Source organism: Mycteria americana, chromosome 9, assembly GCF_035582795.1.
Source record: "Mycteria americana isolate JAX WOST 10 ecotype Jacksonville Zoo and Gardens chromosome 9, USCA_MyAme_1.0, whole genome shotgun sequence".
Taxonomy (NCBI): Eukaryota; Metazoa; Chordata; class Aves; order Ciconiiformes; family Ciconiidae; genus Mycteria; species Mycteria americana.
The window spans coordinates 14214460-14232475 of NC_134373.1; the positions used below are offsets into that span (position 1 = coordinate 14214460).

The window sequence follows — 18016 nt, forward strand, 5'->3', positions numbered from 1 at the left end:
AAGCACAGGTCATACAGTGAATATGAGATACACATAAAAATCCTTAATGGAAATGCTTCTTTGCAGAACACACAGCAAGCATGAGGAACTTAATGCCACAGTAATATTACTGAGGCCAGAAGTTTATCATCTTTGAGAGGATTAAGTACCCATAATGAGAATGTCCACAGTTACACTACGTAAGATAAAGAGATTATAAGGTTTCAGAATAGACATATTATTTACTGAGGGGATTAGGAAGATGTCTTCGCTATTGACAGACAGATCAATGATTTCATCTTCCTCTGACATATATAGTACTGATTACAGCGTCTGATATGGTTTTGGACTAGGTGAACAGTTGGTCTAACAGAAGTATTCCCAATGTGAAAATCTTAATGTTTCTGTTCAAGATTTTGTGCATATAAGGTTCCCCAACAAAATTGTGAGGAATAAAAATGAACTTCAATGAAACATAAGTTCCACCTAATTTGAGCCTAGTATATTGTTAGATCAGGATTAGGAAGCCTTAGAAGAGCAAAGAAATTGTTAGGTCTCGTTCACTTTTCCAGGCTTTTAACCCATGCTGTACTCTCATCACACCTCCTTTTCCAATGGCACATTTGGGTCCTCCCTGCATTTTCCTAGACTGAGATGGAGGAGGAGATTGGAGATGCTCTTCCTAGCTTTTTTGCACGTGCAAAACTTTAGGTTCATTTAGACAAGCTGTTTCGTGAGTCCCAACAGTAGCAAAGACTGCAAGGAGATGTAGACTTTTTTTTTTGCTCTTTACTTACTGTTTTTTTCAGAAGTAAAACTTATTTTCTGATCACTCAGTCCTCATGCAATGACTGAGAAATGCTCAGCTTGGATTTATAACATACAGTCTGATGACTTCCAAGCCCACCAGTGGTAGTGACCTTGCCCAGCAGTTCCTTTTTATTCAGGCATAAAAAGGATGGGATGTGGCATCTAACCCACATGCCTGTGCTGGTGAAAGCCAGTAGTGTGTTTGTGGCTATACTGATTGACAAAACTGGGTTTTGGCTAACGTACTTTGGGCTTGCTCTAGTTTTAGAAGTGTTACTGGGATAGGTGCGTGACAAACATCACCCACCCCCCGCTCTTAACAGATATAGCCGTACCTGTAAAAGCATTACTCCAAACTCAGTTATATCAATGAGAAAGTCTTTTGCTGTCATTTGTTTCGTTCAGTGATTAAATATAAGCTGTATCAGCTTAAACTTGTATTTACCAAAGAGGTTTATCCATGTAGCTGTACCAGCAGATCCTTTTAAGTTTAGGCAAGCCCTTTTTTTGCTTGAGGGGCAGGAGGTGGCAAATGAGAAGGAGAATTAGGTTTTTGGCAGGCCTGGCTATGCTGAGATGGCTGAAGATTTGTCTGTCGCAGTTCTCTGTGGGAGTTCACTGTGCTCAACAAGAGCAGCAAAATGCCAGGCGCATCTGTGCCATAGCCGCCACAGTTCATGGTTCAGCACCATAGTGAAAACATTGCTGTATATCCCTAGCCCCCCAAGCAAGGGTTGACACCGCATGTGTGACAGAAATGCAAGTCCTGCAGTGCATTGCTACCAGTATTCAGCTGACCACAGGTTGGAAGATGTTGCTCGGAGTACAGCTGGTTTAAAGCAGTGGTGGGTTTTACCTGACGTGTCAGGTACAGCCCCTGCTCTTAAATATTTGGTAGGAGGTAGGCTGAAAGAGATGGTTGTGTGGGGAGGTGAGAGGCGTACACATTGTTAACCTGTACAGTGGTCCAGGTCTCATCCTAAGGCACAAGTGATCTGGACTCTCTTCCCGGCTCTGCTGCAGGCTTTCTCTGACACACAGGACAAGTCATTTTTAATGGGATTAAGGTAAAATGGGTCCCACTTTACTATGTGTATGTTTAAAATAGACATCCTAAGCACAATTAAGTTCAAAAGAGGGAAACCAGCACTTTGGAGGGGTAGTCCGTCTGACCTATTTTAAATATGTTGTGCAATTTAAATACATTAAGATTTTGGGGCACTTGGATAATTCTGTACTTGAACTATGTAAACACGCATCTTGGACCATAACGACATCATGCTAATAGCCATCTCTATGTCCTTCCTTTACGACCTGTGCCTGTATGACTGTGGTAACTGTATTAGCAGAAGAATATGAAAATAGTCCTAGGATGGGAAAAACACACAATATACATTTCCATAAATATTAAAAGGTCTGATAGCAAAACAGCAATTAAACAGCTTGTATACTTTCCTGTGGCTGTGGCTCCTTTATCACTCATTTCTGTCACTCCCTGGAGTTTTCTAGCACCGAACTGCCTTTCAGCAGAACAGGAAGCTTCAGGTTAGCTGATATTCCAGGTGTGTGTATAATTCCCCAAAGTGCTGACAGCTCTGCTTACAATTAGTGGTGATGGCAATGATCTTACTGGCGTTTCCTTTTTACCGCAGCTCTGCTGGGGAAGGGAGTTGCTGGTATTGAGAACGGCTCGTGGTCAGGCAGACAGCATGGCAGAGCCAGCCAGGCTCGTGGGGGAAGAGCTGGCCAGGAGCATTTTGGCAAGTGGCAGCCAGGAAGACAAGTTCATCTGAGTTAGGTGTGTTAAAGTCTTGGGGGCAAAGTGTGGAGCTGTAGCAAGATTGTTAATAGATATTTTTAATAGCAGAACTGGTTTTTGCGCTGCTTGAAACCAGAGTTTTCAACAGGGCTTATTAAATACATGTGGTGCTTTTCCACATGAATATGTAATCTAGGCCGCTTGGGGTAAGTGTGGGTTTTTAGAATGAAACTCTATTTAAAACAACCCAGCAGTGGTGCCAGTGGCTCACAGGAGCTTCTGAGTTGAGATCTCCAGAGATATTTTAATTTGTTCAGCCCCTAGAAGAGGCAGTAGCAATATAAGCTACCCCTTTTCTAGTGCTTTGTGCTAACCAGGTTTCTTCTGTTCTTTTTTTGCTGTGCAGAATGAAAGGCCCAGTACTGGAGATCAGGGTTAGCAGTGTGAAAGATTGGGCTCTAACCTCATTGCTGTACTTCACATAAAATGTCTATTCAGGAGGGGCAGCTGGACATATCTCAAGGAGTAACATCCCAAGAAACCAAATTTCCTGAGGAAACAAAATACTGTCTGAGGGCTACCTGCTTGGTTGAGAGAAGAAAAATTGTTTTAGAAATTTTTTTAAAATATACTTTGTACTCACAGAGTTTTTTCCAGAGTAACCCTAGCCATTTTGTTGGTACTTTGCTTTCTTGTTCTAAAATCCTTCAGAGGACTCCTCCTTAAAATGCCCTGATCCAGTCCTGTGCAAAGCAGGAAAGTTTCTAATTTTGTGTGATATCACTCATGAAATAATGTCTTACTCAGTGGGCATGTAGAGTCAGTTAATATCTCTGCAGGCAATTGCCTGCTTAATCTTAAAAAAAAAAAAAGGGGGGGGGGGGGAAGCGCATATATACTCTCTGCCTGAATGCATATTTGCTTGTGTGTGTATTTAGAGTCACATATATTTTTAAGCTAAGGAGAGTGCTTTCTGTTCTCTACCAGCCAAATTCCTGGTACTCTTTCAACCTTGTTTGATTAAAACAGCCTTTAACCTTTGCTTGAATACCTGTTTCTTAAAACAACCTATAATTCATCCCTGCAACAAGATTAGGAGAACTTGGGGTGTGACAAAATTGACATGTAGCTGCCTGGAAACCTTGGGGGAAGGAGAAAGGAGGAAAGATGATTGGAACACAGTGAGTGTGAAGGCAGAGGTGGTGGGGCTGGAGTCTTGTTGCAGGGCTGGCTGGGGAGCTGGCACAAGTGATTTCCAGGCATGTTGTTTATACTGAGACAATTCCATCTTTCTCACTTGTGTCAGCTTGCACCCAGAGACCTGCTGAAATTTCAGGCTTTTCTTCCTTTCCATGGCGGGGGGCGGGGGCCTTGGAGGGACCTTGTCATCCTCTCCGCCTCCTGCTATAAATTCACTTGTTCTGTCACCAGTTTGTTCCTCTCCCCCAAACAATGTAAAACTCTGTCTTCACCTTGCCCCCTGCCTATATGTGCTTGTCACAGATGAGCAGCATTTGCTCTTGACCTTGTTTTGTTTTTCCTCCTCTTCCCAGTGCCTATTATAGTTCGTGGCTAACTTGTGGAATATGGCTTTAATACCAAAGTAAAGTGCAACATGTTGAGTGGTCTGGTTTGGGAGGACCACGAACAGCAAATGGCTCTGCCGTCAGCGCGGACTGCCTGGTGCAAAGAAGTCAAAGGGAGCTCGGGATTTCTGTTTATTCAAATTCTCACTCATTTCTGCTTTGGTTTGATTTATTTGGTGGTTGGTTTTGTGGGTTTTTTTGTTCTTTGCAGTGTTTATCGCCAGGTTTCCTTTCGGGATGTTCTCTGCTCCGTGTGGGTGATGAGTTAGCACGGCACAACGTGTGGCTGCGCGATGTTGTTTTGTCTGCGTCAAGGCCAGCGATGGCAAAATGGTGTCATGTGTGTCAGAGCCAGCACCTTGCGCTGGTGTCGGCAGTGGGTGAACGGAGTCCCTGGCTTCGCCCGCTCCTGTCCACCCTGCTGCCACCCGTACCACAGGCTGAATAGGCCTTTGGGACAGCCAGAGACCTGCAAAGGCTGGAGAGAGGAGAGGAGAGGAAGAATGGGGTGGTATCACCCTTACTGTCGGGAGCTGGGATTGTGGCCCATAGCACAGCTGTAGCAGCAAAAGATGGGGCTCTGCTGAAGTTACTGCTGTGTTCTGTTTTAATTTGTTTTACAGCAATGCATAGTGACCGATTCTAGTGTGCGTGCACACAAGTATTAAATCATTCTTCCCTTAAGTCACTTGCAATTTAAATAAACAAGGCAGGTAATCTGAAAGAGATGACTGGGAGTCAAAATGGAGCAAGGAAAGCTGACCAGACCAGTATATTGCACAAAAGATGGGGTAGAGCTGAGATCTGATATCTGCCTCCCTGGGGCTTTTACCTCATGATCATCCTTCCTCCTTCCATTTCCCTTTCCTCCGAACTAAAGATTAATTGTGCATTGAAATCATAACAAGAATTCACAGTGTTAAGAATCTGGCAAACGGAAGGGAAAAAATCCTCAAGGAAATTAGCAGTCCGCGAGCATTGTCTGTTCCCTAGATATAAATGACTAGGAACTTCCCAGCCAGGGAATATGTTTTCCCTTTCTTTTCTCTGTAGCTTGCATTATCCTTAGCTAAGCATATTGTAATGTGCTTGTCTCCAAGTCCATGTTTTCATCGCAGAAATCCCGACCCTGCTGAAATCTGTCACGGGGCGGAGATTCCATTTACCCTTTGTGCTTTAACGCCCAATCTCCGTGCTTAACAAATGCAGAAAATAGCTGCTTGTTCTCCAGTTAGCAAACAGGTAAAGGCGACCATTGTAGCTTTCCTGCACCCCAGTCTGCCTTTGCTCTTCCCGGCTTGTGACAGAGATCACCTGTGACAGAGAAGAAAACGTGTCAGAAAATGGTTTCTGAAACAGATTGCGCAATGTAAGGATGGGAGGTAGAGTGTGAAACAAAGACAGTTGACTGCAGCAAAAGAGATCTGAGGCAGGCATTAGGAACAACTTCCCAGTCCTTCTGAGCGCTGGAGAGTTGTGGGATCTCTGTGGTGAGAAGTTTTTAAGCAAGTCAGAGAGTCATCTGTCACTTGGCTGTGCCACAAGGCGAGGAATAGGAGCCACAGAGGAGGTTTCTAGAGGTGTTTTTTCTAGCCGTATTTTCTTATATCATTGGTAGTTCTTTCGAAAGCATATTTCTTATCTGTCCTGGAGGCGAAGAAAGACTACTGAGTGTTTAGTCCTTCTCCACAAAGCTTCCACCAGTGGAATTTGGAGGGTAGTGAGCGCAGTGGTGAATCCAAGCTGATCTGTTCAGGAGATTTGATTTTCCCTTTCATTCAGTCCAGGAAGCACATTCTCGGTGGTACTCTCAAGTCTAGGCGAAGTTGGAGCTTACCTCTGAGCTTGTTAGCAAAAGGCTTGATTCAGACTAGCTGTTTCTGGAGAGGTAGAACGAACACAACCAGGAAGAGGCAGAAACCTTGTCTTTAGAGGATGGTGGAAAGCTGTGCACGATTGTTGACTGCTCCTTCAGATAGCTTCCTTCTGCCAGGCATGCTTGTGACACTAATCCCAATAATTAAAGGACTTTCTATCCCTTCGATGTATGTAATTGGGGATGGTGAATGAGCTTCATATCTACCACCCCTTCTATTTTCTCAGTGCCTCTTGGCCTTTTCATGTCTCTTCTGCATTGCGTCAGTGCCTCCTGGCAAATTTTGTCTGTGTCTGTCTCAGATAGAGCCAAGTGTGTGTCTGGCCTTGAGAAATAATCATAAATTTTGTTCTGTCAGGAGGAGAGGCTGGGACAATCCAGTTGAGATTTGAACCTGTAGTTCAAGGTGTTTTAGGGATTTCATATCACTTAACCCATCCCCTCCAGGTGTCACTTGTGTCTGACACGTAAATTATACTGGAGGAATAAGTGGAAGATTGCTTGGTGCTCCAGAAGAAGGTTACGAGGCAAGCCTGTGTCTTTAAAGAGTGTGCCTTCTAATAAATGTTATCTGCAGAGAAATACACCAGCCCCTACATAAGTAGTTAATGTTACTGCTTCAGTGTTGGCTTATAAAACAACTTTATCACCTCTATGACGATAATGATTAACAAACTGATTTACAAGGGTGGGGTCAAAGCCATTTGGCAAATTTAGCTTGTCTCACAGTGACAGTGGTACAGAACCTGAGTTTTACAGTATTTTCACCACTTTACCTGGAATACTAAACCCTGGTAGTGGAGCTCTTAAGCAGAGCAGTAGCAACAGACACTCCTCTATGAGGATAATAACCAGGGTTTCCTCCTGTGCTTCTGGTACATGAGGAGATTACAGGTCCAGGTCGAAGGGTTCAGGAGAGTTGGGGACATTTCTAGCTCCCTTCTCAGTGTTTATTCCCTGATCACTTAGCCACAGTGAAGTGACGGTGTTCCTAGACACACTGTTACAGGGTGCCTGTGGTTGTTGGCTGTCCCTTGTGTCAGAGCTGGCAGAATATAGAGGTGTGGGTAGATTTCTCTTCCTTCTCTTAGATTCTGGATAGCTTCTGTTAAAATATCCTTCATCTGTTGATTCTCCATTATCTTGGATCTTAAAATAAGAAAAAAATGTTATTAACTGCTGCTGATTTTACTTTAATTATCATATGTTAGAAATTACCCAGACTAGCAGATTTAATCTAACAATTATTTTAATCCAGAAACCCTTGATGTGGTTTAACATACTGTGACACTTTTCAGAATTTGGACTTCTTAACCTCGGCAGTTCCTCACATCGAGCAGAACAGTGTATCTGAAAGCTCAGCAAGTTATATCCCCTTTACTGCCTGTCTTGACAGTCCTCATGTAGGTGATCAAAGGTATTTATGATCTCCATGCTACGTAAACACCTACTGCACTTTTAGAAGTTGGTAGAAATGCACAGACAGGGTAGGAGATTTGATGACCCTCACTCAAATTCACAACATAGACTCCTGCAGGGATGGAGGTCTCACTCCTTACCTTTTACTTCTTAGCTAACATTCTCAACAGGGTCCCTCCCCTCAAAACAAACACTACAAACAAATGGTACTGTTTTTTATCTCCTGTCCAGAAAGTTCATCGTGTCTGATAGATTTCAGTGTTGATTTATGTGGCCATGATGCAAAGGTTGGGTATTTCTGTGGACCTGGTCTAATAGGTGGGCGGAAGGCTATGGAGGCATTACTTGAAGCAACAGTGGATTAGAGCTGACTCATTTTTCCTTCTGTTTCCGCACGTTCCCCTTCTAGTTCGCCCTAAAGCCCTTGTAATATTACTTCTTTGGGAATGACACAGTCTGAGTTTGGAGGGGACTTCTGTGCTTACCCTGTCTAATCAATATTTGATTGCTTTTCAGTGATACCCAGTCAGAGGCTTCTATTATGTCTTTTTAATTTGAACAACTGTCAGGAACTGGAACAGACTCTAATTTTGTATTAGGTTTTTTTCGTGCATTTTTTTGTCTTGTTCTATTTTCCAAACAGAAAGTTATTACAAGCCGTGAGTATAGGTTACCATCTCTCTGGGTTAGAACTCTCAATAGAGACGAGAAGTTCTGCCACTGTTACCTTGGCCACTTTTCTAGTTTGGTTTTTAATATGAAAACATATATATTGCAACACTGTGCTCACTACATTGCTCTCCCGTGGGACTAGTTTGTGCAACCCTCCTTCATGCTGGTATGTTCTCATACAAGGAGTCTTTGTTGACTGAAAAGGGAAGACGAAGTGACTTGGCTTCTCTCTGCTGTGTGTAACAGGCTGGAGTTTTGGACCCCCTGTACTGTGCTATATGGGAGGAGGAGGTTTAGGGGCAAGGCTAGGGCTGGGGAGTGGGCGCCGTCAGAGGTGGACTTCTACCAGCATTGAGCTCGGACAACGGATGGGGTCAGGACAGAGCTGTAGCTCAGCGTGTCGGAGGTGAGGGGACTGCCTCTCCTCTGGCACAGGGCAGCGTCGTGGGCTCAAATGTGTCTTGAAGGTGGGGCACAGGGATACCAGTGAGAGTCCCCTGGGCAACGTGTGCTGCTCCTAGAAGTTGTCTGTGGGCAGCAGCCCTGTTGTGCACATAGTGGGCCACTGAGGAGGATTTCTCTGCCTGTGGAGGATGCTGTGGTCTATGGCCTTTTCAGTTCCTATTCTCTGGAGATAGCTGGCTGCCCACTTGTTTCTGAAAACATCACCTTGATAGAGCGAGGGAACTATGAGTAACTTCCAATCTTTGGATACAAGGATCCGGAAACCTCTGGGGGCCAGCAGCCCCCCTGACACGTAGTTAAACTGTGACTGATCACACATTACCCTCATGATCATATTAGTGTCATGTATCCAAAGGGATTTCAACTTGTACCGTAGCCCCTGCTGCCTTTCATCATCTCTGTCTTCCTGCTGAATCAGGAAGAACATAACCCAGTGCATGGGTTATGCGTCGTGTTTTCCTGCCGCCCAGAGCTCTCGCAGCCGTTGCCGACATTGGCTTGTTGGCTAGCGTTCAGCAGTCCCCACATTTCACCCCAGCCTCACTCATACAGAGCATAATTGTTTCTTTGGATTTATACTGCTACCCAGCTGAACAGTAGCACAAAGATATATGGAAAGAAAGTTTGATTTACCTTTACCCATACCTTTGACTTGTATGAAAAGCCACTGTTCTAGAAATAATCTAAAATAACTGTCCCAGCACCCCTTCGGCATGTGTTCAGATACTGTGTACCCTTTTATTTTCTCCCACTGCTGCAGACAAGTCTCTGCCTTCCCCTCTTGCTTGCCAGTAGCACCTCAGCTTTCCCCAGCCGGGTGCAGGAGGCTGGGCAGCGGGGCAGGTTGCTGCTCCTGCTGGCTCTCCCGGCTTCTCCGCTCCCCTCCCCGGCAGCCCCGGCACCTGCAGCCGTGCTCTGGCCGAGGGATGCTCTCTGCAGTGTGGGAAGGGAGCCTGTACGGGAGGCTCCTCCAAAACACGGTTTGTCCCATTTAGGGTGGGAAATATGTGGCAGTTAGTGTAAAAAGCAGTGTTCGTCTTGTTGGTTTAAGTTGTAAGTGCTTTGAGGGCAGGGCCTGTCTTTTATGTGTGTACATGTGGGTGTGTATTTTTTATACAATTCCTAACGCGAGACACGCAGTTAGGAGCTGCAGTATGCAAAGCCACGGCTTTCTGTCCTGTGGTAGCTTAGAGAAGTGTTTTTCCAGATCCACAGAGGTGGACAGTGATTCTGATCTGAACATTGGGGCTATTCAGAGACACAACTTGCTTTGGGCCTCCGAACACGAGTATTTTCCTCCCGTTGTCACCAAGCAGCATACCCCAATATATTCCGGGTGCAGCAGTGGTAAGCTAACTGAGGAGCGTGGCCCCATGTCTGGAATCCTTTGGGGATGGGTTCCTTGCCCAGTTTAGGAAGGGAAAGCTGCGTTGCACCGTCCATTAATTGATGACCAGATGCATCGATCACCTTTCACCCTTAATTTTGGACAACAAAACAGTTGCACTACAAAGAATTTGGATTAGGAAACAGACCTTGCTCTTCATGTGTGCTGTAGGTAGAAGAGAATCTGAACTCAGCAAAATTTTAAATTGCTTTAAGCTTGATGCTCTTTTTTTTTCTTCTTTTTTCCCCTTTTTCCGTTTTTTCCCCTTTTTCCGTTTTTTCCCCTTTTTCTTTCCTTTTTTTTTAAAGAGACAAGAATATATTTTTAAGCCTTTGCAGGTGCATGTTGAGGCTGTATTATGTTACAGGGATAAGTTAATGGTGAAATTTTTGGTTTCTGTTCCTTTGGCATACTCTTAACTTAGTCAGTTTTGTGCTACATTTCCACATTTCTTATGAAATGCAGTGGACTGTTTCTGCAGCTTGTAGTGTGTGATTTCACAGTTTCTCTATTTTGTAAACTTATTTTGTAAGCTTATTTTGTAAACGGAAATGTCCTTAGGAGAGGTTTGGGTCAAAGCTTAGGAGTGACTCCAACAGTGAGAACAGACGTGTGCTGTGATAGACTGCAGGGGGGCTGTGGAGTCTCTGTCACTGAAAGGCTTTAGGAACAGATACAGCTGTAAAGGATAACATAGATGTTGCTGGCTCTGCCAAGACGGCTTCTTGAGGTCTTTCCCCCTCCCCCCCCATGATTTCCCTGATATCTGGATAATGCATTACACTTGTTTAACACACTTCTGTTCTTTAATCGCTTGTGTTTCCTTGAAACTCAAGATCATTCCAGCATCAACTGGGAGAACATCCTGGGACTCTGCCATTGTGGTTCTGGGATGTCTAAACTGGCCGACCCTGGGCCTCCGGCTGTCACAAGAGAGTGCTTAGTCACAGGAGAAGTTTTGACACCTATGATTACATGTCGTGTGCTCCTTTTCGCAAGCCGTAAAACACTCACTGGGGAAGTGTTACCATGAAACTCCTCTTGAGGACAGCAAGTAGAAATCTTCCTTTTTGCTTGCCAGCGTAAATGAAGACGAGGATTTTAATTTTTACTAGCTACAAACATGGATGAGAGAAGGCTGCAAGGAAAAGCCATATCCTGTTGCACAGCCCTGAGGTCTCTGATGAAACAAAATGACATAAAATTCACAGATGCTAAAAGCAGTGATAACATCAGTTTGATGTTGCATTTTGTCTTCCTCCTGTAATACAGTAAAATGGCTTGTAATTCACATTGCAATATTGGCATGCATGACTCCCTGAAGATATCATCTTCATTGTATGTCTGCAGTGGCCAGAGTTACAAGCCAACCCACTACAGTGCTACAACAAGCCATACAAATAAATAAATACATAGGGACAAACGACACCAGCTCCTCGGGGGCAGCTGCCCACTCTCCGTCTGTCTTGCTTAGGTTGTGAGCTCTTCAGCATAGGAAACCTTTTGTGCCTTGTACAGACTTAAATTCACCCCTGGTACTTAGGAAGGTAACAGATTATGTTAGTTTTGTTTATTACATTATATAAAATGATATTTTAATTCAGAGATTTAATTTTTAAGTCCTTGCTGGCAGTAACATTAGTACAGACTTAAGAGAGTTTGTTTGCAGCTCTGTCTTCAGCCTGGCATTTTAAGCTGAGCTCTTGTGGCCTGTCAGAGGTAGTTGCTGTAGCATGAAAATGCTTTGGAAAATATGTATATATTGTGGTTTATTTACTAGCTTTGTATGCGTATTTAATCTATTAGTGCTAAATGGCTTTTTGGATGGTGATTGTAGCTGTGTCACTAGCTGGGTGGCTTCGCTGTTTCTTTCCTCCTGTTTATTGAATACTGTCAGCTTTTGTGTCTTTCCCGTACTCCCAACTTGTTTAGCTTTCAGACCCTGTGTAACTCTGGCGTCTGTGAGCAAAAAATTTCTTCCTTTAAAATGAAAAACAAAACCCAGCCTAGGGGAGCTAAACTAACTTCTGACCATCTGTTAGAAGGTTAGTAATATCACTACCTTGAACTATAGTTTCATTTTTGTATTTCATGCAGGAGCTTCTCTGCATTGTTTATATTCTGGTTGAAGGGGATCTTCCTATACCAGGATGCAATAGGAACGTCATTTTTCCTCTCACATGAGCAGATGTCCTATCTGCAGTACTAGCAATAACATTGCCACTTCCTGCTGGTGCAGATGTTGTTAGCAGGCTAGAGCTGTAAGCAAAGAGGGGGCGCATTTCAGCCCATGCCATTCAATGCCATCAACATCAACGCTACCTATGCACCTCGTATTCCACGAGTACTCTTTAATAGTGACTATGTTGGCTAGTGGGCAGGAAGTTGCCCTGGAACACAAATTTATTTCCTTTCTGCTTTATGTAGGGGAGGAGCGCTTCCAAAATCTCTGTTCTTCTCTGCCTTGACCTTTGCTTTCTCTAGATTCATTTACACTAAACCCAAATTACAAGTGGTGTGTTATCGTATTGAGGGAAGGCGTGCCTGAACTGAATCTGGCACACATTTAAGTGTAAATCTCCCCGCTCTTAGGTTCCAGGGCACAGCCCTATGCAAGCCTTCAATCAGCAATTATTGCATTCTTTTTCCTTTTTATAGGAGGTCACTATCAAATCCTGTGACACATTTCCATCACTAATCTGGCAGGCTGCCATTCAGACCACAGGAAGCCTGGGAGAGAAGAATATACACTTAGGGCCTTATTCTATCTTCATTATTCCCTACACCAGCAGAATTCCTTAAAGTCTCTGGAAGTTTGATCTGAATGGAAAGTATTTTGTCTGAATAGCACCCCTTATTGAGGCATTGTCACCGAGTCACAAATTTAGATGAATGTTGTGGCTAGCAGTTTAATCTATACTGCAGGGCTGCTTTTTCACACCAACACAGAGAGTGCTAATCACTTCTAATGGTCTAGCAGGATTGTCTGGCAGTGAGGGACTTCTTGATCTGAGAGCTGGACACTGAAGGAAGAAAACGCAGTTCCTATTCAAGAGTTTATCTGAGAATTTATTTATTTTGGCAATGAAGGGAATATTGTATTTTAATGGTTTTCAATGGGAAACACAACCTTACTAAAGGAGGAAAGCCAGGGTTCATAAAAAATATGCAAAAAACTTGTGCTTTGGAGGAAAAGGAACAAAAGCAAAACTGTGATTTGTGCATAAAAAATAACAAGAAATGAGAATCATAAATGTCAGGCAGTATCCATAGCCATCAGTCAGATGATAATATGGAAGCCTTAAACTCTTTTCCTATCTACTTTTTTGTACCTTAGCATATGAATGCATTGTTGTACTTAAAATTACTACTAATCTTGTATGTTATTGCCGTATAGACACTTACAGAGGTAGTAACTTTGTTTTTATGTTTGGATCATTGCCAGTTCATTGGTTACTATTATCACTTGGGATTTCATGGAGCTATAATTGTTGGGAAGTAACTTTCCTATTGTTTTAACCAGCAGCACTTAGCTGCATTTCTGTATTAATAAATATTCTCTCAGTCCTTCAGGGACTTCTGGTCGTTTTTTGAGGGTTCATTCAATGTTGTCTTCTCCTCATTTCAGGTTATTGAAGGAAAGCTGGCTCCTTTCTTGGGGAAGGTGATCAAGTTTGCCACCTCTCATGTGTACAGCTGCAGCCTTTGTAGTCAAAAGGGCTTCATCTGTGAGATTTGCAACAATGGAGAAATCCTTTACCCCTTTGAGGATATTTCTACAAGCAGGTACTGTAATGTCAGTCATACATTTGACTCGCATATCATATCCTTGTGGATTCTCAGCCTCACGACCTCTTATTTAAATAACTAGGGACTGGATCCCACTAATGCATATTTCTGTGCAGCTACACTAGGTTACTGGTCCAGAGAGGCCACCACAAGCAGACTTGGAAATAGATGGGAAGAGCTACTTCCCAAAGCCCTTTAAGTCTCAGAACAGCTGTTCAAAAAGAGAAGAGTCCCCAGCAGCATCACACAGTGTGATTTATCCAAAGCTCTTCTGACTTTGCAAAGCGTCCTGAAAAGCCAAATGGATTCTCTGGAGTGATCACAGACATCTTTCTGGTATCTGATGTCACTGGGCCCATGATGTACTGGGATTGTCCATTATAAAACAATAACCATCTTTTCTGAAGTGTTTTCCCCATGAAATGTTATGGCTAATTCTCTGCTTTCTGTGTGCATACTCCTCTGTGCCTATGTATGCAAGAATTTATTTTTTTTTTTAAATGGCATTGCTATTTGCAGGTGGCTACAAACTAAATATAAGCATATGCCAGTCCTAAGCTAAACAAAAGAACCTTTATTTCACTTTATATGGAGTGCTGGATGCCAGATCAGGGACAGGAGTTGCATGGAAAACCTAGAAGCAAAATGCAGGAAACTAGAGCAGACTTGGCAACACAGCAGTGTTATTACTCTTTTTCAAAAATGTCTTGGATTTTGAATAACAGAGATTTCTTTTTTTTTTAACTCAACAGAAAGACAGTATATCTGACAGCCCAGCATTCCTCCATAGATAAGTACTTTTCTGGCTGTTTCAAATACAGACATTTTAATTTGCTCTCCAAAGTGTTCCACTGAAGGGAAAAAAAAATTGAAGAGCCACCTTTGGAAACAATCAGGACTAGCCTGTTAAAAGAGCTTCGTTAAGAATCTGATTCCCCTGGGTGCACAAAGATGTTAAATTACAAGTAACTAAGGACTACTCTTTGGGGATTTTCAGCCTGACCTGAGTTTCAAAGACTGTTTGCACATTCTTTTTCCAGACTCTCATTCTAAAAAATGCATTGACAAAGCAGTGGACATAAGCTAAACAAGGTGTGCAGCTGAGCTCTATAAATGGTTTTCAAGAAAGAATGTATCTAGGGTGCATGGTGATATAGGCTGAGTTTAAGAGAGAGAGACTAAGATGACATAAAACGTAAGGTGTCTATTGAGCCTGTATAAAAGGCGATTGAAGATATTCCCGAAAGATTGATGAGAACGTGTAAGAGCATTTGGGAAGACACGTTTACTTGAAGTGTCTGTGCATTTCATTTGTCTGGGGGATTTTTGGTCACAAAAACATTGTTGGGTGTATATTGTTCCCCCGCCCTTCAGCTGAGATCAGACATACCTTGCAATTACAGAGTTTAAAACCTTCTGGAATCAAATAGTATTTGTCAGCAGTTCAGTGAAAGCCAAAAGAAGCGGCTCTAGCTCCTGTTTTTATGTGAATTAGAAGCCAGAAAGGACTTTTGTTCATGTTTCACAAATGTGAAGTCGTGGTTGATGTCGTGCCAAAGACAGCAGTCTTTGTTAATGATTTTAATTAAAACACAATCAGCATGAAAGGTTCTCCAATATTTCTCTTTCTTATTTTGTCAGAGGTCATTCTGCTTACTCCTTTTGTACTCCTTATCACTAGACCTTGCTTTTATCCCCAGTGTTTTCCATTTCCCGTCCTAGTTAGTTTTCTCATTACTGTTCGTGTGTGCACATGCACCTGTGTGAAACTAACCAGATTATTTCAGTTCCATATTTTTGCTCTTTTCCACCTTCAGGCTGGAGGCAAATCATGCCAACAGAGGTGCTTGTGTGTTTTACTCTGCAGCTCCATCAGCTGCAAAGCAGTGAGGGAGAAGGCCAGGTAGGGGGGTTTTGTGTTTGTTTCCATCTCTTACAGAGGACAGAGATTTCTGAGATAGGTGTGCTGACCTACCTCAGAAATGACAATGACGATGTCATTGACAATTGTCAAATGGACAAATGAAATGACAATGACAATTCTGACAATGACCTCAGAAATTACGATGACAAGTGTAAGGTGAGGAGGCTAGTTAGAAATAGGTAGATGTACAGAGTAACCTGTGGCAGATGGAGTGGCAAGTCACAAAAGGTTCATGTGAAGATTTGCAATTATACCTGAAATTTCTGATGATGTATGTTCAGCTTTCCTTGTTAATTAAGTGTCATACAGGGCTCAGAGTAAACAGTTACCTCAGATTTATGATTTAGTTGTACTATTCTGAGTCCACAATGTGCAGTGAGAATTGACTACGATTCCCTTTCTCCATCCTGGTTTTCTGGAATTGCTGTCTACAGCATAGTATTCATATTTTGTACTCAGTGCTAGACTGCCAAGTACCCTGGCTGTAGCTGCTGAGTTAAGGAGGGAAGAGCAGCTGAGCTCTGAAGACCATGTTTTTCCTTCTTGCTTTTGAATGTTGCTCATTGACTTTTGAGCATGCTACTAATTCTACCAGCAAACTGGGCTGTTAGGTTAGAAATATTCAAGAGTGGGTGCATGACAGCTTTTGCAAACTTCACCTCTCTGCTGAATGTTTGAAAAGTGAAGTCTGTGTGTGCATGTGTGTGTTGAGCTGGCATTTGTTTTTCTGGCTACCTCCCTGACCTTTCTTGCTCTTTGGAGAGAAGAGCAAGAGCTGTCAGAGAGGCCATTACAATTCCAAGGTGGTTCTCAGCTGGCTGTTACCTTTCCATCTTCGTGGTCTCTTACGTCAGCTTTGAGATGGAGAGATTGTTTCTCTCCAAGATATTCTCAGCAGTTTCTGGAGCAGTCTTCAGTAGGAATTTATGAAGGATGGGTCGACTTTAGATAGATACAGCTGAGAGAAAAGGAGGGCCCCTCTTGAGAGCTGGAGTTTCTCTTTGGCCAGGTTATTTGCTTGAGAGTAATTTTTGTCAGTCCTTGAGCAAACAGAGTGAATACCTGGGTTATGCACTCCTCAGGGTTTGAATACACATATATTACATACCCTTCTCTCACTAATCAGCATGACACATTCCTTTGTTGGCAAACGGTTCCAAACCAAACACAATCAGTTCACTTAATTAGCGGGTCTGTGGGCTGTGCTTGGCAGGCTCTTTACATCCTGCTCAACAATACAACGCAACAGTTTGCTGCCTTGAATGTAAGGGTGGGCTCACAAAGTCATAAGCTTTCTAATGATATTTCCTTTCTGTGGCTTTTCTTGGGAGGTGGCCATTCTGCACTGAGCTTAATGAAAGCCGTGATTCAGCAGTTAAACGACTTCTTAAAAATTGTCCCATCCTTTTGGATGCCTCTTCCAGTCAGTTTGATTCCTTTGTCCTCCATTTTCCTCTTTTCTGTCTTACCCATATTTCTATAACAGTTCATTAGGGTTCTTTCTAAATTTCACAGTTTTGGCATCTTTTTGAAGGCCTTTAAATCATGAGAACTATATTTAAAGCCTCCTGAGTTAATTGCACATTTCATGGAGCAAATTGCCAGCTAATGTAAACTCTCACAGCTCAGCTTTTGCTGGAGCTCTGGCAACTTAAACAACCTGAGCATCTACCTCCTGTTTTATTTCTTGGACTAAATTTGCCCCGGGCTTAAATTTAGCAAATAAATGTATAAAATTATCCTATTATATCACTAATTTTATTTTTAGAAGTGTTGTGAAATGAGTTTAAATATCCCTGGTTATAAATTGGCTTGTTAGAGCTATCCTTGCCCATTTGTTAGCAGCCAGACACTGCCCTTCAAGTTGTTCTGATAATGCTTGTTCTTCATTAATGTGGTGAAAAGGTTTTGTTTCTTTCTCCTAAAATAAATTTTTTTAAAAAGGCAGAAGTGAAAAGACAATGCCAGTGTAGTGGCACTGTTGTCTATAATATGTGGCGGTATTTGTTTTACAACCTAGAACAATTTTTAAAAAGTTTTAAATCTTAAGGAATACTGAGAAAAATATCATTGGAACAAGAACAGAATTATTGATTAAAAAGGGTTTTCTGCCCAATTAGATAATTAAGTAATTATAGTTATGGTTAAGATTATTATATGCTACCCAGTTAATAAAGTTTTGGTCTTGCCTGTGTGTCGGCATCCTAGTGACTACTTTCCCAGGCAATTTGTTGTGTTTTGCTGGTAAAGCTACTTGCTTGGTTAAGAACTATTTAGTCCATTCCTTGCCTTTTATGTGGTGACTACAGATGTATGTGAACCATGGAGAGTTGCTCTTTTGTGTTCGTAT

At 42.6% G+C, this 18016-nt stretch overlaps 1 protein-coding gene across 6 annotated transcripts in view; it reads left to right on the forward strand.

The window, feature by feature from the left end:
* Positions 1–18016, forward strand: part of PLEKHM3 (pleckstrin homology domain containing M3) — a 95886-nt gene that overhangs the window by 62928 nt on the left and 14942 nt on the right. For 5 of the 6 annotated variants that reach the window (XM_075511420.1, XM_075511421.1, XM_075511419.1 and 2 more), the window contains one exon: positions 13582–13739. In XM_075511420.1, the coding sequence (XP_075367535.1) occupies positions 13582–13739 (158 nt within the window). Of the gene's footprint in view, positions 1–2441; positions 2588–13581; positions 13740–18016 lie in introns of those variants that run through there. The other variant, XM_075511425.1, reaches the window with a different exon arrangement.